This window comes from Kwoniella bestiolae, chromosome 6 (assembly GCF_000512585.2).
Source record: "Kwoniella bestiolae CBS 10118 chromosome 6, complete sequence".
NCBI lineage: Eukaryota > Fungi > Basidiomycota > Tremellomycetes > Tremellales > Cryptococcaceae > Kwoniella > Kwoniella bestiolae.
The window spans coordinates 361,675-381,904 of NC_089246.1; the positions used below are offsets into that span (position 1 = coordinate 361,675).

At 47.0% G+C, this 20,230-nt stretch overlaps 7 protein-coding genes across 7 annotated transcripts; 3 read left to right on the top strand and 4 right to left on the bottom strand.

Annotated features, from left to right (window-relative positions):
• Positions 1–6,415: 6,415 nt before the first annotated feature.
• On the bottom strand, positions 6,416–9,410 carry I302_107343 (uncharacterized protein; the record flags this gene model as incomplete). The annotated part of the gene is made up of 6 exons (XM_065870444.1): positions 6,416–6,936; positions 7,030–8,282; positions 8,344–8,714; positions 8,774–9,129; positions 9,203–9,260; positions 9,324–9,410. The coding sequence occupies 6 exons, from the start codon at positions 9,408–9,410 to the stop codon at positions 6,416–6,418; spliced, it is 2,646 nt and encodes an 881-aa protein (XP_065726516.1).
• Positions 9,411–9,940: 530 nt separating this feature from the next.
• I302_107344 (uncharacterized protein) lies at positions 9,941–10,756 on the top strand (the record flags this gene model as incomplete). Its single annotated transcript, XM_019193527.1, has 4 exons — positions 9,941–10,124; positions 10,193–10,250; positions 10,355–10,535; positions 10,649–10,756. 4 exons carry the CDS (start codon positions 9,941–9,943, stop codon positions 10,754–10,756), a joined length of 531 nt encoding a protein of 176 aa, XP_019045004.1.
• Positions 10,757–11,031: 275 nt separating this feature from the next.
• On the bottom strand, positions 11,032–12,503 carry I302_107345 (uncharacterized protein; the record flags this gene model as incomplete). The annotated part of the gene is made up of 8 exons (XM_019193526.2): positions 11,032–11,222; positions 11,372–11,546; positions 11,667–11,801; positions 11,933–12,069; positions 12,158–12,220; positions 12,293–12,326; positions 12,394–12,425; positions 12,497–12,503. The coding sequence occupies 8 exons, from the start codon at positions 12,501–12,503 to the stop codon at positions 11,032–11,034; spliced, it is 774 nt and encodes a 257-aa protein (XP_019045003.2).
• A 383-nt stretch (positions 12,504–12,886) lies between these two features.
• I302_107346 (DNA repair protein) lies at positions 12,887–14,322 on the top strand (the record flags this gene model as incomplete). The annotated part of the gene is made up of 6 exons (XM_019193524.1): positions 12,887–13,156; positions 13,275–13,431; positions 13,526–13,596; positions 13,668–13,751; positions 13,819–14,051; positions 14,160–14,322. 6 exons carry the CDS (start codon positions 12,887–12,889, stop codon positions 14,320–14,322), a joined length of 978 nt encoding a protein of 325 aa, XP_019045001.1.
• A 471-nt stretch (positions 14,323–14,793) lies between these two features.
• I302_107347 (uncharacterized protein) lies at positions 14,794–15,890 on the bottom strand (the record flags this gene model as incomplete). Its single annotated transcript, XM_019193523.1, has 3 exons — positions 14,794–15,198; positions 15,337–15,588; positions 15,690–15,890. The coding sequence occupies 3 exons, from the start codon at positions 15,888–15,890 to the stop codon at positions 14,794–14,796; spliced, it is 858 nt and encodes a 285-aa protein (XP_019045000.1).
• Positions 15,891–16,293: 403 nt separating this feature from the next.
• On the top strand, positions 16,294–17,276 carry I302_107348 (uncharacterized protein; the record flags this gene model as incomplete). The annotated part of the gene is made up of 5 exons (XM_019193522.1): positions 16,294–16,338; positions 16,405–16,429; positions 16,483–16,596; positions 16,665–16,679; positions 16,747–17,276. The coding sequence occupies 5 exons, from the start codon at positions 16,294–16,296 to the stop codon at positions 17,274–17,276; spliced, it is 729 nt and encodes a 242-aa protein (XP_019044999.1).
• Positions 17,277–19,175: 1,899 nt separating this feature from the next.
• On the bottom strand, positions 19,176–19,845 carry I302_107349 (ribonucleoprotein-associated protein; the record flags this gene model as incomplete). The annotated part of the gene is made up of 4 exons (XM_019193520.1): positions 19,176–19,202; positions 19,299–19,545; positions 19,660–19,709; positions 19,786–19,845. The coding sequence occupies 4 exons, from the start codon at positions 19,843–19,845 to the stop codon at positions 19,176–19,178; spliced, it is 384 nt and encodes a 127-aa protein (XP_019044997.1).
• Between the last annotated feature and the right edge of the window lie 385 nt (positions 19,846–20,230).

Consider the following 20,230-nt stretch of genomic DNA (forward strand, 5'->3'; position numbering starts at 1 on the left):
GCAAAAATACACTTTGTCAGAAAGAAGAAAAGAGAAGGAGACGGGCATCTAAATTCACAAACTACGTGGTATGTATTGTCTCCGATCAAGTCAAAAGACATGAGTCCACGCACCTGTGTTTGTGATTGCGTCTTACCAATACCGGCGGCAGATGGCGTTGTTGATTTGCGTACGTGCAAGTTAGAGTAAGCGAGGTGAATCTGGTAAGTGTGTGTCTCTGTCAGTTTGATGTATGCACGGTACGATATGAAGGTATGCCATGGCCAAGAAGAAGAAGCAGAAAGAAGAAAGAGAAGAAATAAGAAAGGAATGGTGGGAAGAAGTGACGTGATGGATATGACCGAGTTGGTCGGAAGAGGCTTTTCCAACTTTCCAACTTCCAGAGGTTCTCAACTCGGTTCTGACTATCTCGGAAAAACAGAGAAGATGGAGCACGAACACATCAAGTCGATCAAGGGGAACAGCAGGAGGAGCAGGGAGGGTCAGTTTGTCTGGATGCACAAAGTGGGTCGGGAGAATTGGCGCATTTCTCCGTATCAGATGAGAGGAGAGAGTGACCTGTGGGTATGGGGGAGTTCAAAACAGAGACACGTTCACACAGATAATTAAGGGACGATGTGGTATGATCAGATTAGATCAATCAGGTGGGAGACGAGTAGAACGGGAAAAAGCGACAACAGAAGAAAAAAAAGGCACAAGGAACGGCGAGGCATAAATTGAAGCGATTAAAATGAAAAAAGCAAAGCAAATCAAAGCGAGCGAAGTAGGCGGTAGGCGAGGAGAAAGGCCATGGGCCGAAGGGCAGATAACAGCTGACAGCTAATAGCTAGTAGCTTCACCCCGAGGAGGTATGGGTCTATCCAAGAAGTACGCAGGAAAAGCCGAATCCCACATGCACTAATAGTTTCCGTGTCCCACTTGGAAAAAAACAAAATCCCCTCTACATGGTACAAGCAGCAAGAAGAAAGAAACCGACATGCTCCGGTTCATATCGGTATATTCCTTCGATCGCCTGCGCACAGACGTTTTGGATGGATGGAAAGTTAAAGAATGCCAAGAGGTGCCCACCCGTCTCTCCGCGGGGCGATCACAAACCAAAAAGATAACACCGATAAAAGCGGGAAATGGTAAAAGTGCCATCTGTGCCGTTAATAACCGGGTGTGAAATTGGATGCTTTTGTATGGAGTGGTGTAAATGAGGTGAATGGTCTGTGACCGAACAAACCAGAATTGTCTAGAAGAGAAAAGAGCAGAAGAGGATTGTACGACGAAGCGGGCTGGGTTGTTTGAAGGAGCTTCGCAAATGGATGACAAGTATCGAAGCAAGAGAGAAAGAGGAACCCAGGAGGGGGAGAGAGCAGACGTGAAAGCAGTGCAGCAGGCGGGAGGTACTCACCAGGTTGCAGCTTGCTTGAAATGGTGTATTGGACGAGGTCGTGTGCGAATGGCAGACGGCGACGTGTGCGCGAATGGGAATCGTCGTATGTGGTGACGAGTCGAGTGTGTGCTGCGGCGGAGTAATGTACGATTCCAAGGAGCTTTTAGCGTTGAAGGTCGCACACGATCGGGGTGAGGAGAATGAAAGAAGGAGGGAAGAGCGCGATATCGAGGTAACAAAGAAATGTGATGTTGATAGGTATAAGTAATATATGTCTAAATTCAAAGAGGAATAAATGAAGACAAGTGCGACAACTATTCTTTATTCTTGTTGGGATCTGAGGAAGCAGGCTTGGAAGATATATAGTGTCGATCCCAGATGTATGTGATGTATAACGCCATGTATCTGTGAGTTGAGTCGGTACGGTACCCATTCCTCTGGTCTGGCACAATCGAAAGGAACTAAACTAGACTGATCTCATAGCTTGCAAGTATGGCATGTCATGGCATGGAGTCAAATGTTCTCAATTAAGGTACACAATGCCAAATGTATCGTTTTATCCATGGGAGAGAATGAGTCATCGTACAAAGTTACGGTAACATCAATGTTTGTTCGAGGTATTCTCAGCTGTACCGACGGTGCTGCTATTGTTCCTGAGAGAAAGACGACTTACCATTGCCTAGATATTGTTTTTCCCTAAGATCCTCTCGTACAATCCCAACACCCACTTTCAGTTATTCGGTCGAGGAGATTTATGACAATACTCGCACAATTTGTAACTTGTCCCTGGGCTTCCCTCTTTCTCAGCTGATTGGCGATTCCATAATGAAACAACGGTCCCTTGACCCCTTAACGCACGGCGTGAAGATCCAACGTAATTTCATGGCCCACGCTCACGCCCACGCCGAGCAAGATATAACGTAAAGCCAGGAGATGGCTCCCATGTCAAAAAGTGGAGGAAGGCGAAAGGGGAGCCGCACGCCGGAAAAGAGATCTCAGTCTAGATTTGCTTTTCTTCTCGGACGCAAATTTCAGTACGCTACTTCTTCCCTTCTGACCTGCATGTGCACAATACTGTATCTCACATAAACTAGTAGAAGGGACGTGGTGAGAAATGCTGTATTTGTAGGGACTGTTTCCACACCAACTTTAGCCGAGTCATCGCTGTTTCTCTCTTTTCCTGATGATCGCGAGGCTGAGGCTGATCCATTCCTTTCCAATGGTATAACCTCTGATTGGTTGGTCCGAAGGATAGAATACAAAGCATTGATTGCCTCCAAGTTGAGGTGGATACCGAATGGCCGATCATTTTATCTCTCTCTACACCCACTGCCGCTTTCGCGGATCTGGAACCATTGCGCAAACAGTCCCGTCATCACTGGCCAGTCACAAGTGCAGATCTCCTTCGTGTGAATCTTCCAGCTGTCAACGAGCGTAAAATGCACGCCATGAAGGCTTTCGACCACATCGACTCCGAAACGCCGGTTCAGTCAGGAATACAAAGCGATTCCAGAACGGCAAATCGACAAAAGGTAGTCTAACCTAACTGGTCCGCTCCGAGCGTTCCTCCCTCTGTGCCGATAAATGGAAGAAAGAAGAGCTAGTACATGCTGGCATCCAGAGGTTGAGTTGACTTCTGCATGCCGAGCTTGGTTCGGTGCTCCGAAAGTGTTTTTGAACGGTTGTGGGCGGTTTGACAATGCTCCGACCTCTACATCTGACCATTGGACGGATTTCAGTTTTCGATTACCGTAAACATGACATAACATCACATGATTTCTCAGACCAAAGAGAAGAAGCGTTAAACAGATCTAAGGGATATCGGGCCTTCTATAGATGGATCTGTTTGTGCGGCAACAAACCCCAGAGGGTGGCATAGGGAAACGTAAGGGCTAGACCCTGTTCCCATACGAGTGGAATGGTTTTTACTGCAAGTTACTGTATTTAGATCACGTTTGACAGTGTCAGGTGTGCTGGATATTTGGGCATGTTGGCGTGACGTACATGTACGAACCACCTCGTGATGATCAGGATACTTGCTTCATGGGTGATATGTACCTGAATATCACGAGAATAAAGACAATGCCTCCCAGAGGGTTGTTGGACATTTCGTTCGATGCGAAATGAACACTGCAAGTCTTACATCTATCAATGAGAAGATGGGCGACACACCTTAAATACAATAGGAACTTTACTAGCCGTTGACGCCAAAAAGATTCTCCATGTTCCAAGTGATGAGATGGGACTGCACTCGCATTCAACTGGGAATGGGAATAGGAACTGACCAACGACCCATCTATAATCCGCCCATAACCGTTCGATCATGACTCACATCATTAGATCGGTTCCTCAATGACGTGAACGTTGAATTTACCTCTTACAGTAATTCACAGACGTTTCGTCTTGTCTTTGATGTCTCATGACCGGTCGGTGGGTAGTGTATCTCGTTATGAGTTAATCTCCCGAGAACGAAAAAGAAAAAGTCTGGATCAAGCCAGATCCGTTCTGATCGGACGCACAGTCCGAGCAAGTTCTCATGACGTCTTGCAAGGCTCAAGGAATGGATCTACACCTTCGAAGCGCACTGACCTTGCGGGCCGGAAAATGCCTCGTTGGTTGTTGGTGTTACCAGTCTTTTGCAATTCACGGCAGTGTGGCGTCTGTACGGTATATTTATGGCTATTCGGTTCATCCCATCCAAGTTGGTGGTGGTGGTGATCACATTGTCATTGTGTGATACGGTACAGGTATGTCTTGCTTCATGGCATGATCGTCATGGCTTGCCGAGTCAGCGGCAGGAGGATCTCGATGCTTGTTGACTTTGAGTAAGGTGCGCGGTTTGGCGCATGAAGATGAACAAGATGAGATGGCAGGTAAGACATCTTCAGCTGTGTATGGAACAGTGTACTGAACGGGCTCCAGGGCGACAGTCGAGCGAGTACCAGAGATTCCGACGTGCCGGGCAATATGGATTGCAGCAACTCTACCTCCCATCAAAGCGATCTCACTACCAGAAACATACATTAACTTATCGGGATTCTAGCTTCCCAATCTGACGGCCATACGATAACATATCGTATACCAGTGAATACGAGACTACAGGAAAGGAGAATTCGGTCAATTTCCAACCTCGGGGTGAGTCGGGGTAAGTCCAACCAAGCAAGATCCACTTGACTCGAGAGCCGTGTCATTATATTCAAGCACAGAGCACAGATATCCCAAAAATGCCCCAAACATATTATGCCAAGACCAAACCATCCGATTTTCTCGCCACGATGATAGCGTATTCGGAGTGGTTCATTCCGAGAGAGAGGTCCTGCCGTAATTTTCAAAAAGCTATTCAAGTTAGTGGGTGAATAAAGTTTGCGAGGCTGCTATGGTACTTCTGTACACCGCACACACACCGCTAGCGTAGGGCCGTTGCGCCGGCCCCCGGACGAGAAAGATGAGGTGCGACCTCGCTGGGCTTGAAAGTGAGGCCGTTCAGCTCTGGGACGTATGGGTTATGTGGCATTTGCATTCGCGCTATGATGCTTTAGAGTGTATACAGTATACAATACCCAATAAATGTACTATGGGCCAATTGCGTAGTGCGTCGAGTGGTACTGGTTTGCATCCGTTGGAAAGGGAGCACCGGGAATCCACAAATTGGAAGGCTGGGTAGAGATCAAGTCGTCTCTCCGAGATGAGAAGATATCTACACCTTCCCATCATACGATGCTATCACATAACGAGATTATCACTGGGATGTCGAGGTTCAAGGGAGGATGTACCACAATGTCCGACCCAACTTGACATTTGAATACTAGAGTGCCATGCCTCACATTGCCAGAAACACCTCAAGAATACTATATTACATGCCCATCCCACTGAGCCCTCGTTGTGTGAATGGGCACAGCGTTGTGACGCTGCTCTTGACCATCTTTTCGACCTGCTGTAGATCAATTCTCTTCACGAAAGGCAAAGATGTAGGGATGGATCAAAACGATTTGAATCAGGTATCACCATCAGACATGGACATACTCGTGAGAACGTGAGCATTTCAGTGGAAACCATGGTAAATATGGACATTCTAGTGGTAAGCTCTCCCATAACTACTCTACATTGAAGCGTTTCTTGCCTACTATGACACCCCAATGACTGATTCGCGATGCATCAGACCTGTCTCTGGGACGATACAGTACCGTGTCGTGTCGTGCTGGATGAGGAATATGCCTGTATCTGTACAGCAGAACGGATAGCAGTGAGATGCGTGATCCTTTTCCTCCCTTCCCGGTCTGTTTTGACGATGGTCTAGATGATGACATGCATCATGCGACTGTCCGACGCTGTAGACCTTTTTTCCATATAATTGATACACCTGAAGACAGGGACTGGAGTGATATATGATCAAGGTCGACGAGGTGAGTTATACGCTGTACTCTACCACAAACACCTGCAACCCATTTGCTTGATCTGACGCTCGGCTCTGGGTGAAACCCCAGCGCTGGTACACGAATCAATCACGCCGTCTCCTTTGTACTACCTCGTTAGACCGTCATCGTTCATATCTATCTCTCAACCCCAACCCCTTCCGGGCGGTGGAATACATGATGTCTCGTCGTTGAACCGCCCAACGAGAATCATCTCCACTTTGACCTAGTTTGCTCCGCGTCCAGTAGTGAACGATGAATACATACAATACATGCTATGCTATCTTGTGGTACGATGTCGACCGCCGAAAAACATGAATATCCACATCGACCTGAAACGATCACTACAACCTATCTAAACGCCTTTTAAAAGATCCCCCATCCATCTACAGTAGCCTACAGTCAACCCCTTCCTCCTCTAGTATCACGATTATAGTCGACAATCAAGGTAAGATCAACCTCAAAATACCGGACCATATCCACCCAACTCCCTGACTGATAGTTCTGACACTGGGCAAACCAGTACTCAGCTTCATTCGTAACATCAGAACATGCATTATGCAGATCCCCATCAAGCTTTACAGTTCTCACATGTGGTTCTAAGAGAGTCACGCCAAACAATCACTCACGTAGGATGTCCCAATACACCTTCCCATCCCCTCAAGCTCCTAGATACAACCCTCGATAACCCATATCCACCAGCTCGTTCAACAACTACCAGCCCCTTCTGCTTCGTGGTATCTTCCGTGGCTTGACCTGAAGAAGAACTAGAGAATGTCGGAACATGACTTGTCACCGTACTCGTACTAATACTAGTACTAGTTACGACTGTCGTTGTCGTCGTACTAATCCCCACAGGGGCGGTATGTTCTCCAGATGGATATCCATATAATCTCAAATCCCTATATTCATCTCTTACAAATTCAACTTCATTCTTGATTCGCTGTAGCTGTTGTCCCATGGATAATAATAGCCACAACAAGAACAGATTCATGAGTGTTGAGAATGAAAGTAATGTCCCTCTTCTTGAGGTTGTTGTGGCGGGAGAAGGGATCGATAATCTGGGTGTAGTAGGGGATGAGAGTGGATGGACGTATAACGTAGGAGAAAGGGATTTGAGATTGGAGGAGACCGATTTGAGATACGCTATGGCATATTATCATATTACATGATCAGTTCTGTTTCTCATGATGATGATACAGTGGAAGATATAGCTGAATATGATCATGGATAACTCACGTATCCATTCTTGCCCTATCAATTCCACCCTCATTTCCCCTTCCGAGTTAACGAATTCAGGCAGCCCAATCTCCCCCTTAGGTCCCAAGATCATCTCCCATTCCACCTCTACATTCCTCCCGGTAGACCTCCTATCCCTCTGGCCTATCCTGATCTGACTGACTCCACCAGCCTCGTACATCGCTCGCGGCGCATCCACGCCATCTACTGTAGCACTAATCAACCTTATCTTATCTGCATGCCTGACGAGAAAACCAGCTTCATCTGATTTTGAGGAGAAAGGGAACGACATCAGAGCCGTTACGACTCCCCAAGGAGATCGTCGTACTTGGACTTTGACATCGCCTTTGATCGTCCCATCTGTCCTTTCTATGGGTTTACCATCCGATCCAATCCAGTTGAATGTCCCTCCTAGTGATATATCGACCAGCTCTGTATCTGAAGATTGCAGAGTAGCGGATCCATAAAGGGCAGATGGACATTCGACCTGACACTGAGTCGATTCCGAATGATCGATCTGGATAAATGGTATTTTCACAGGAAACGATGCCGAAACCAATAACATCTTATCCACCGGTACCAACGTCCCATGCACGGTGATAGTCCGATCACCTTCTTCTTTAAAGTATAGATTGAATGATCTCCCACATCGCGGTTCATCCCATTTACTCTGAGTAGACGAGGAGGTAGAGTTGAGGAGCATCTGTAGAGGTGATTTCTTTAGACTCTTCGGGGTGGGAAGCTTCTGCTGTTCGATAGATGATAGCTCGAACGAGAAATCTTCCATCTTATCACTACCGTTCAACGAAGGAAAAGTCTGTCGCATAAGACTGGCAGAGGATGATGAAGTGCTTCTCACAGTCGGAGGGAAGAAGTTGGCATTTCCATCTGAAGATTCGATAGATGAGGTGGATGGGAGCCGGTTACGTCTAGCTTTGACGGTCGCGAAAGAGTCTTCGTATTCTTGCGTTTGATCTATTGTATTATCAGGATCGTTCGTTTGACCTCCCCAACCTCCATCCACACATCTCCAATTGCTCAGTCCTTCTTCCTGTATGGAGAATTCGGACCAACCCCAACCATCGGGAACATCAATTTCTAGCTGAGTGGGATCATCGTTGTTTGGTATTTGAGCCAGATAAGCGATGGAGATCGATGATCCATGTTTGTTAAATATAGGCGATATCTGCAATGAAGGGATATCGGATGATGGAGGAGAGTTGAATGACCATTCCAGCCGTAGTATATCGGTACTGCGGATAGCACATCATCAGTTTAACAGAGTCTCTCTTATCAGGCGATTTTGGAACATACCTTGGGAATCTACCCTCCAGCCAACTTCCGCCACCATCCTCATTATCAGTCTGCTCATCCTCACTGATCTCAGTATCCTCATCACTTTCAGACGGGACATCATCCGGCCCCAAGATCTCCCCATCTTCCCAGCCTTCCTCTCCGACCGTAGCTTTTATCTTCCCCTTACCTTTGGTTCTGCGGTTTAGTGTGCGAGATCTCGGTTTCGATATGGGAGATGGGAAAGCATTGACCGGCAGAGGTAACATCTTGGGATCTGTGAGGATGTTGACTTCCTGGTTGATCGAGGAGGTTGACGAAGAGGGAGTAGCAGGTGAGAGGATCTGGAAGCGGATCGTGTTGTCTAGACATTTCGGAATGGGCAATAATACCTGATCAACGAGATGAGTTAGACACCATACGTATACCTGGGGGGAGGAACAGTGAGTACCTTTGATATACCTTCCTCCATTCCCTTTTCCAGGGAGATTTCAAAATCCATACATATCAACCATTCTTTCCTTCCGGCTGATTGTGAACTACCTGAACCAGAGGAAGAGGACCTATGGTTGATACTGCCTCTTCTTGAAGAAACAGGATCAACGACGATGTAGACTTTCCCAGTCGTACTTGATATATCTATATAAGGTCTTCCTCCCAAGGTAGATGGTGGCGATGGAGGATACATCGATGGTTGAGGTAAGGTGAGGAGTCTCGATGCTTTGCGGAGTTGGGGTGTGCGAGTAGCGGGGAGGGGTAAAGGGAGAGGATATATTGTAGGTGTCGAGAGGAGTTTGGGTGGAGTAGCTGAAACCCATAGTTGTATACGTCAGTAAGAATATTGTGAGACTGTAACCGGAGGAATGTTCTCGACACTTACAGCTGAATAGAGCCCATCTTGCACCCGGTCGTCCCTCTGCGTCCTTGGGCAGGGAGATCTGCACAAGATGATCAGTATGGAACCTTCGAGGGGAAGGAAGAACAAAGATGGAAATACTTGCCTTGAGACACATTAGACCCCGCACTACATCGTCTGACGCTGTTGCTTGTATCCCCAGTTTGGAGATGACCAAACCTGAGGGTGCCATGATGAGAGGAATGAAGCGGCAACGGCAACTATGATCGATTGATACCAGGTTGCCCTCCCGTCGCTCTGATCAGCCGCAAGATACTACCCAGATCGGAGACGAGTTACGATGTCTCGTTAAAGAAGCTTGGTATCTTGACAGTGATAATGGGAGGATGTGATAGTGACAAAGATGCACAAAGATGCACAAAGTTGAGGTCTGGTCCTGGCTTCACTTCATCCACTAATCTATCTCATCCAGGCACGTCCACAGATCAAACACGCGCTCGGGTCCTTGTTACGTAATGACGCACCTTCCGGTTAATCTCGGTGTTGTGGTAACCGAGCAAACTGATTGACAACATTCAGCTGGAGAGCGACAGTATGATAGGATGATAGGATGCATAGTACTTGCATCTATAGCATCTGTACATACTTTTATATCGACATCACCGAGCATACCAGTACCCTCGAAGATATACTTCATCACACCGTGCTTAGAGGCATTCTCACAAGGCAGCAGCGAGGTTGAATCTCTACTCGACTCAAATAATGCCCAAACCAACCCAAGAAGACCAAGATTTCTTCCAAAGCATAACAGGTTCAGCAGGCTACGGCAGCCACCTATCCCAGCATTTCACAATCCATGAGATTGACGAGGTACCTCCCGAGGATGAGAGGGGGTGGAGGAAGGTAGATGGGTTCAAAGTCAGTTTCAGGGGGAAAGTGACGGACGGTAAGTAAGGCTTTTTGTATCTCTGAGCTGTACCCCTAGTACAAGTATCCATCACTGACATCTCGCAGATATGTCTAATCTGAGTAGGAATATGCACGGGGCAATGTACTCTTGGATATTAGATACGTGAGTGTCACATCCTCAAATCCAAATTATGATACCACCATTCTACCTAGTCAATGGTTGTCTCGTTTTGCTTCATATGAACAACCTAGCTGATCCCACGACAGGATGACCTCAGCAGCTCTTATAGCCATCCACACACCTACTTTCTGGGGCTTACCAGATTTCGCCGGCGTAACTCTCACAATGGAATTACAGTGTCTCAACGCTGCGCCTGTGAATACGGAATTACTGATCCAGGTGGAGATCGTTAAATGTTCTTTGAGATTGGCTAATGTGCGGTGCGAGGTGGGTTTATAAATCAGATACTATCACTTCACCTTGAATATCTGATAAAAGGGGAGAAAGGATTTGGTTTCTTGGTTATCGGGATGAGCTGATTCTCTTGGAATATGAATTAGATCAAGGATTTCGATACTGGTAAGATATATGCTACGGGGACGCATCTGAAGATGCGGAAGGGACCTCAATCAGAGAAAGAGAAAAAGTCAATACCAGCCAAGTTGTAATTTACCTATGAAAGTATCGGGAAAGGAGAAATGCGTTGTATCCGTAGATTCAGGTCCAACTGTGGTCATTGGGCAGATGAGATAGATGTCAGAGAAGTTATCTTTACATTAGGTGATTGATCTATATCAGTATATACATATGTATCACATATCGTCATCAAGACCAGCAACTTCAGTCATAATCATCCTCGATGCTATCATCCTCTCGATACTGAAGGATACCACTAAACTAAATGTATCCGAAAATTCTCGCATAACCCTCCAGCTCCAGCGACCTACTCATTATCGCTATCCCCATCATTAACCAATCCCCTCCTCCTCCTCTCCTCCTCTTCTTCCTCTTTACGTCGCTCTTCCTCTCTCTGCTCCCTCGTGTACTTCCTCATATCCACTTCTTCTACGCCTTCTTCGTATAACCCTTCGTCGGACGTGGCTAGCGCAGAGGAAGATTCGAATAGCTGGCGGCCTGGGGAGGTACAGCGAAGATTAGCTTGGGGTTGAACGAGTGGAGAGAGATTGATGATACTTGACACGGCCATCTCGATCCAGCTCTGGACAGAATGAAGCGCCAGGATGGATATCCAGATAATATCGATATACGGTAAAAGAACCCACCAGTCGGTCTCTCCTTCCTCTTCCTCCACTCCTCCCTCTCCTTGGGATTCAAAGCCTTCACTCTATCCTGCTCCTCCTTCTCCCTCTTGGCTCTTATCTCGGCGGTAAATGATTTCCGCCATTTATCAAATAGATCTCTGGTCAACGGTGTTCCCCTCGTACGAGCCGCTTCGGCCTGATCCATTGAGCGAAGACAAGGTGTCAGCAAGAGAGCGAATGAGGGATTCCTCGCACAGAAAGAAGAGAACAGGATGGTAGGTAATGTTGAATATAGTATGACCAGTCGTTGACTTACCTCCTCATACTCCCTCGTCCGCCTATCATCCTCCTCCTTCTCCTTCCTCGCTCGTTCCACTATTAACAAAGCCAACGCCTCCTTCGCCGCTGAGGCTATCGTGAATGTCATGGCCATTCCTATCGACTCTTCGGCCTGAGGGATACATAAAGATTAGCTTACCCCCCTGTGAATACATATAAGATATTATCTATATCCCGAATACCCAAGATGCCTAGTCACCCTACAATCATCGTTCCTCTGGAGAAATGGGAATAAATACTCACGATTTCCCTCAGATTATCCAACACAACATCTTCTTCCCCCTCCCTCAACTCCCCTTCACCCTCTATCTCCTGGAGGGACATGCTGGGTATCACATCTGGATAGGTCTCGGGGTAATCTACGATCAACTGTATTGTGACTGCGATGGGGTCAGCACCGTACAAGAATATAGTTGTGACTGCCCGCTGAGTCTGGATGTTTTGATGAGATGGGAATGTATTACGCACTAGGATCCGAGATGGACTGTTCTTCAGGTTCTATACGGATCGATACGGATGTTTCTGAAAGTTCTGCAATACCAAGCAAAGGAACGTAAGCTCCGTCCTGGGTTGGCTCGAGCAGATACATCGGACGGGACCCACTTTCAAGCTCATCTGGGAATATCGACTCTAATACCTGTACATCGATATATTAGGCGTCGTACTCAAGTATGGCTGATGGATATGAGAGATGTCGAGCTCACCTCGAACTCTTCTTCCAGGATTGCTTTGTAGTCTGGTAGCAAGTTTCATAGGGGATTAGCATCCCGTCGTTTCGTTGTATTGCAGTGATGTGTGTAAGCTCACCAGACATGTTGCTCTGTCTTGCCTATCACTTGATTCGCTTGCTGATGTCGTTGTTGATAGAGTGAATGTTGACTTTGCAAGATTACTTTTTACATTGTTACTTCTAGTTATAGTCTTTCGCAGGTCTGAGCGAAGGTAGCCATATGAGGTCCACGTGGCAACAGCATCTGCTCCCGTTTCAGCTGGTAAGTTATGTGATCGATGTTTGCCACCCAACTATGTGTTGATGAAGGACGTCATTCATCGTATTCATCCTCATATTTTTGTCAACTGCTCATTCTTTGTTCTTGTACTCACAATCCTATACTCACCTTTGATCAAACATTGCCAACACTGCTCTCCTAGCTCTCTCCCTTCCTAAATTCCTAATTCCCAAACCAACACATCGCCATGTCCACCCCCTCCACTTCCACCGCTCCACCACCCCTGACCCCCTCTCAAGCTAGACTCGCAGCTCTCAATAGGCTCAAAGCGAAGAACAAGCTTACCTCCACGTCTGGCGCTAATGCAAGTGCTGGACCGTCCACAGGATCAACGAGAGATGGGGGACATCCGTACGTACATAAGGCGGGGAACGTCCCTGCGACAGCTAGGAATATGGTCCAGCAGCAGCAGCAGAACAAGGAGGAACAGGCGCCTTTGAGACGGGATCCGGGATTGGTACGTCTTTTTTTTTCTTTCTGGCTCATCCAGTATCCAAGGAAAGGGCGGTAGACCAGGGCTTATTCAGTAGGGACATCGGTGTGGGTTGGGATATTGATGTGTTACTGGTCCGCAGGGTAAATACTTTGAATACGATCTCAGTAAACTACATAATTCCAGAGGAGGGTTCTTAACTGAAGAAGACAAAGAGGGGGACAGGATAAAAAGTATAGTGGAGCTTGCTAGGGAGAAGGAGAGGGAGAAGAGGATGATAAGGGAGGGTGAGGAGCCTGGTGAGTGTCTCAACCCTCAACAAGATGATCGTCTATTCGTCTCATCATCTCTGCTGTGATGGAACGGTCCTTACCTTTCGGTCGTGGTGCGTAGCTATCGTCATTGATAAATCACCGAGATGCGTCGAGTGTAATACTTTGGAAATCAACCATCAATTCTTGAAGGTGTGTAGTTTAATATCTAGGATCTTTCAGTTATTGGTGATGCGCAACATTGACTAACCAACTCATGTTAGGTATTCGACATAACAGTCTGCAAAAACTGCGAAAAGAAATTCCCAGAGAAGTATTCGCTATTAACGAAGACAGAATGTAAAGAGGTAAATCCCCCTCCTTCTCATCTCATTACTCCATACTTACGGGATAGCTAAATGTGTATACCACCAGGACTACCTCCTCACCGATCCAGAATTGAAAGACGAAGATCTTCTTCCCCACTTACTCCGCCCCAACCCGCACGCATCGACATATAGCAATATGATGTTATTCCTCCGAATCCAGGTCGAGAAAGTAGCTTGGGACAAGTGGGGCGGGGAGGAGGGGTTGGATAAGGAATGGCAGAGGAGAGAGGAGTTTAAGAAGAGGAAGAGGGAGGAGAAGTTTGAGCAGGGGTTGAGGGAGTGAGTGTGGTTTCATCGCGATTCCCATCCACTTTACTAGACATCCCCTGACCCATGACTATTCGTGGTGGTCGTGATTGGGATTGACATTGCGTTCATCTCGATTAGCCTACGTAAACGCACGCGAAATAATCTGTATCAGCGTAAACAGGAATCAGAACATATACATCAGTTCGAAGATACCGATGAGATCATAGATGAGGGTGGTGATAGGAGGGTAATACAGAGATGTTTCGGTTGTGGTGCAGAGCAGGAGATCGAGGTTTTATAGGGATGAACCTGAACTTTCTGGGTTTGGGTTTCTATTTGACCACGACTTTTGGGATGGAACTTCCCCTATCCCGCCAGGCAGTCCACGATCTGCGATGAACGGCGGAACAAGATTGTAAGATCGGACACGGTGATGCTTTCATAGTTCGCTTAGTCCCAAATATACACTCTGGAGGGTCACGACGGGTACACCAATTGGATCAAAGCATATGAGGGGATCCTAGGTCGGTTGTATATCTAGTCATCTCCAAATCAACTCATATAAGCATATACTGTATATTGGACATATTACCGTAAGATGCATATTACATGTATGTCTGCACGAACATGGTTATGGCAGGTGACTTATTGTATATGAAACGCAGCCATATAGGACAAAAGACAAGGAAATACCTAAGCAACTTGGAAACGATTTCGTATTTCATGTTCGATCAAGACGAGATCGTGTACAGACATATCGAAAGACCAATTCCTATTCCTCCTTCTCTCCCTCCCCCTCATTCTCGCCCGCACCCAAATCATCCAGTACAGTGTTCAACCACCTCTCAAACTCGTACTTCTCCACCCCTCCACTCTCATCGACCAGCTCGCCAACAAGTTTCCCAACGATCAACCTCGATTTATGTATCAGGGATTTACCGTTGTTGCTCGTTATGGAGAGTGTTAACTGCAAATTATAGCTCGGTCCATTCCCGCCAGAAGACGAGTAGGACGTGAGGGTTGGTGGTGCTGGGAGGGTAGAGGGGGATGAGGAGATGGGGGAGGTGGGAATGGAGGTAGGGGAGGAAGGTCTTGTGTGTGGGGAGAGGGTGAGTTGCGGGAGTGAGGGGGGGTCGAGGGATGTTGAGGAGAGGATCTGGATGTGGTCTGTTTCGATCTGTGTGTCGATTGAGATTAGCTCGGGTGTACGTTGAAATACAATACAATTGCATGAATATGTCTGAGGGTTTGATGAGCGAGTGTTGAGTATTTCTCAAACAGAGTGCAAAAGTCTGGAATAGAGAACATCACTCACCCTCTTCACCATCCTCCTTCTCTTCCCTTTAAACACCTCCCCCTTCTCGACCCATCTCTTCCAACTCCACAATACAGCTTGTATCACTGTATAGCCGACCACTGCAACCCATAAGATGGGTTTGGAATCTTCGAAATCGACCTTCAATGAGTAAAGTACGCTGGATAGGGCTAGGAGGACGGATGAGTAGCCCAGGGAGAGATGGACGGTCGGGTGGAGGAGGGAGGGGGTGAAGGATTGGTTCTGGAGGTGCTACGTTGCGAGAGAGATGTCAGCATGGTCTAAAGCTGAACAAAGGACTGAGGTGTATTCTTGATGTGTTGTGATGAAGGACGAGGATGAAAAGAACCAACCTTCTTGACTATCTCATCCAACGCAGCTTTGATCTCACCAAGATTGGCATTGTTCACTCTGATTACTGGTAAGGGGTCGGTAGAAAGGGTCGATATAGCTACATCTTCCTTTTCCTTCTCTGTGTTGGCTTTGATGGTAGGTTCCAAGGGAGGTGCGAGGTCGGTTGCGTTACCGCCATTGACGGTTTTACGGGGGCCCATGGTTCTTTGAGGGGACTGCAGGTGTTATTCTGTAGACAGGTTGATATTTATGAGGAAGACATGATTGATATGGTAGGGAGTGAAGAGTAAGAGTAGCTTGTGAAGGAGAGTATAGCAATGCTGTGAGTATATCAGCACTGACCGTCATATATGTATTGTACATGTACCTTGTTGTCATTTATCGTCATTTATACGAGCAACGCGTCGTGGAAGATACGAGATGATGACGTGGAATACTTTGCAGCGGAATCGGATATATCATACCATGCCAATGTTGAAGATGACCTCCACCAACCGAGTCTCGATGAATTCATCATTTCAGACAGTTAGAAGATCGACATATCCAAAGGACACATCTTCTAGGATCCATTTGACCTACTGGCCAACCTAAAAATCACCAACGATGAGCGGCATATTTGGAGCAGTAAAGAAATTCTTCAGACCAAAGGTAAGCTACTCACCTCATTCTTGAGCCTAAGCAGCGGGATTAACAGCTTATGTCTGTCATCTATAGGGGTTAATAGGATATGACCTACAAGGTATGTCGCTTCGTGTCACTTACATAGTAGGCAACACAGCTGATATGCTCCAGGCAACAAATACTTTGAGATACCCAACCCCGCTGGAGGACGTATGAAGCGGTTCGTGCAATATAAGAAGAATAGGGATTTAGCAGAGTATTCGAGGGCGGAACTTAGACCACCAGGTGAGTTGATCTTTTCTCTACCAGATTTCCGAATCGTACCAAGCTGATAGAAAATGCAATGTACAAAGTACAATGGCGAGCATGTAAGTCAACTAGTCCATATTCCTGATATAGACGTAAAACCCCCACTAACATCTGGTCGTAACTTAGGGCTCTCCCACACACGAGTAGAACCACCGACCTTACAAGAACTCCAAACAGACACCAACCGTCAAACCAACCTCCAACCGAAAATAGCCGCCATAGAAGCCCGCGAACGCGAAGAAAGGATAAGACAGGGATACCTCCTACCAGATGGATCCGTTCCTCAAGCCCCCTCGCAAATTGCCGGTCCCTCCACCCCGTCAGAGAGAGCAGCACGGCTCAAACAGATCGGTCAACCTCAGCATGTCAATCCCCTCAATTCTGAGGAGATCCGCTCTGGATCATACGATGTACCTACACCTACGCAACGGGGGATAGCCGAACCCAGTTCGACGGTTGATCCGGCGCGACACTCTTCTGCGGAGGATCTTAGGAGGTTGGCTATGGAAGATACCAGGCGGCGTATAGCGGAGTCAACCCAGCAGCAGCAGCAGCAGCAGATACCGCAGGGAAGGAAGGGCGAGCCAGGTGTAGAGGGTGTGGGATTGGGTTTGGCAAGTGAGGGGCTCAAACCTCGACGGAGGGGTGGAGCTTGAGCTACCTAGGTGGATGAGTGAGTCGGGGTTTGTTGGTATTGTATGCATTATCATTTACATGAAAATGTTGGGTCAGGTTGAGCATTCCTTTCAGACGGTGGAGCAAGAGTAATCATCTTCCTTTCGGCCGCCAGAAACCAACGTCTGAGCAAAGCGCCTCGAGTACTGTCTGAGCGACCCTGCACCGCCTTTTGGAGCAGCAAGGACAGATCCAACAGACTTCTCAATGCCCATTGGCCCAGGCTGGAAATGATATTATCGCAGCGCTCCTATACTTGACACTAAAGGCTTTATACAAAGGATCCAAGAATGTTCAGATTCTCTCCTGAAACGACAGTGATCTTAAAGGAGGACAACACCCATCATGAACCAGAAGGCACATGAGCGTACATATATAAACGACCCTTTGGAAATCAACTTGTATCGTTGTTTTTCTCTTCTACACATGCACTGCTCCTCGAACATTGAGATCCAGACTTCTCGATTCCACCAGCTCACACAGGCATTCAATTCCAGATGACCTCTGACTCCGAATTCCCAGACATCCATGCGGATGACACCATGTGCTTAACCCGCCGCGTAAATCTCACTCTGTCTCGTGAACCTTCCCAAGAAGGGCTTCCGCTGATCGTAAGCATCAACAACCTCACCGCGAACTGGGATGGCGAGACATATAAAATTCCGTTTTCATCTCTCGGGGGGAACTTGAATGACTCAACAAGATTTGAAGTATTGCCAGCGGTTCGAATCACATTCAAAGATTCTGACACAGTGGTTCATGTACCTCTGTCCAACACGGGGGAGGTAGAGGGGAGATGGGCAGTCTGGGATTCCAACAGTGTTCATTCGTACGAACCGAGCGCAACAGAAATACGAAAGATGTTAGTACGACTGGATGCGACGACAGATCGGCACAACTATGCTGCTGAACAGATGATTCTGCCTATTCCTAACTCGGGACATCCCCCCATCGAAGCCATGGCGTACGTCAAGCGTCACCGTGCGGCACTTGTACCGTCCACTCATCATGAAGATATGGCTCCTCAGTCAACCAAAGGTCCAGGAAGATGTCATCTCCTATATTTGTCGGGGGATGTGCAGTTCTCTAATGGAGAGATCGAGCGGCCATTTAGCGGTGTAATTGATTCAATTGTAGATCAATGGAAAACTAAGCGATGAGCTTCGAAACACTAACTACATCGATGACGATATGTGGTAACAAATGCGAGAACGACGATGAGAGTGAGGAGTTGAGAGTAAGTTCACGTGGTCAATACGTAGATAGCAAAGTATAACAACATCCGCTCCGCCAAAAATTTGGAGTTGCGAGCCAGCCTTGTAGATATGCAATTCGTGGATGCAAGTTTGCAATGGCCTTACGTGCAACATGCGAGAAGAGGCAGAATTAGTGGGATCGGCCAACCAAGAGAACGGGGTTTGTTTTTGTCAGTCCTTCTTACTTATCTGCTCATTGACCTCGAGAGAAATCTCAATGGTAGCGGTATTAAACTGTAACTGCAGACTGCACGTAAAGGATTGTTCTTGAGTTCTGGTACATGTGAACACTCCATCTTCACTCCATTCGCTTCGATTTGACGACATCGGAATGATCGTAGATGGCAGTGTGATTGTTAAATTTCTACATCGACATAAAATCATGGTTGAGTATGAGTAACACTGACAAATGCGAGTGCATCGCTCCTTCCCCGAACATATCAGAATGACACGCCAGAGCGCTGTATATATTAGCGACCGAAATCGACACCTCACGAAAGAAGATTATGCATTAGTACTAATTAAAGTCTAATCACAAATTCCGCATTCTCGTTTCCTCGTCCCCGTTCTTTCTTCATTGGCGCTTCCAACACAGATCCATCGAGCAGATTCGCAACTATCCGCTTAGATGAGGAGTTTCTCGATCTCGTTCTATTTAAATGGCACAATATCAGTCAGCAACTGCATTCATCCATCTCTGCATTGAGAAAGCTTAGGAACAGTTACAAGGATGAATGTAGTACTCACCTTGACAGCTTGGATCTGAGCGTTCAACTCCCTAGCCTCGTTGGTGGTCACACTAGCAGCGATGACGGGTCTAGAAACACCACAAGCTCTTCCCAAAGCGGTCTTGGAGGGCAAGAAGACGTATGGGACGTTCTTGTCTTCACATAAGAGGGGCAAGTGAAGGACGATTTCGATGGGCTCGACATCGGCGGTCATGACGATGAATTCACAGATACCTCTGTTGAGGGTCTTGGTAGCTTCGTTTGCACTGTGGGAAAACAACAGCGTATAAGTAAGTAAGCGAGTTCAACTAATTCAACCAGATGTTGAGAATGTGGAGTGACGCGGATGTTGTATCTTTGAAGCGAGAATCCAGACTCACCCCTTCTTCAATTGCTTGTAGTGTTGAGCTTGTTGAATAAGATCGAGGATCTATTTCAGCATCACCCAATAGATCAGCTACCATACTTGTCTGCACATACCTTAAAGAAAGAGATGACAAACCTACCTGGTTGGTGAGTTGAGCGTTGGCCAAAGGGAAAGCCTTGGGGTTAGGTTGAGAAGCCATCTTTCTTGGTTGTTATGTGTTTTATATCCGGTGAGAGTTGAGATAGGGGGGATGTTGACCTCACGTATAAGATCCCTGGTCGTTTTAGGATGAAATTTGATTGAGGAATGTAGGTGAAGAGGAAGTAACAAGAGGTAAACAGAGATGTTTCTGATGGATGCGAGGAAATTGCATGGTATGACTGCTGTAAAATTGAGTGGAGGGGGATCTTACAAGCTGGGAGAAAATTAAATAAACTCAGATCATATATAATCAAGGCCACGGTGAATTACCGGGATCAATCTGGGGGTATGGGACCCCGGAGCGGATGTGACCGCTTTCAACCATTCATCGCAGCGTTGAGTGCTACGCGTAGTATGGGCTGCTGTCAAGGTCAAGCTGGATA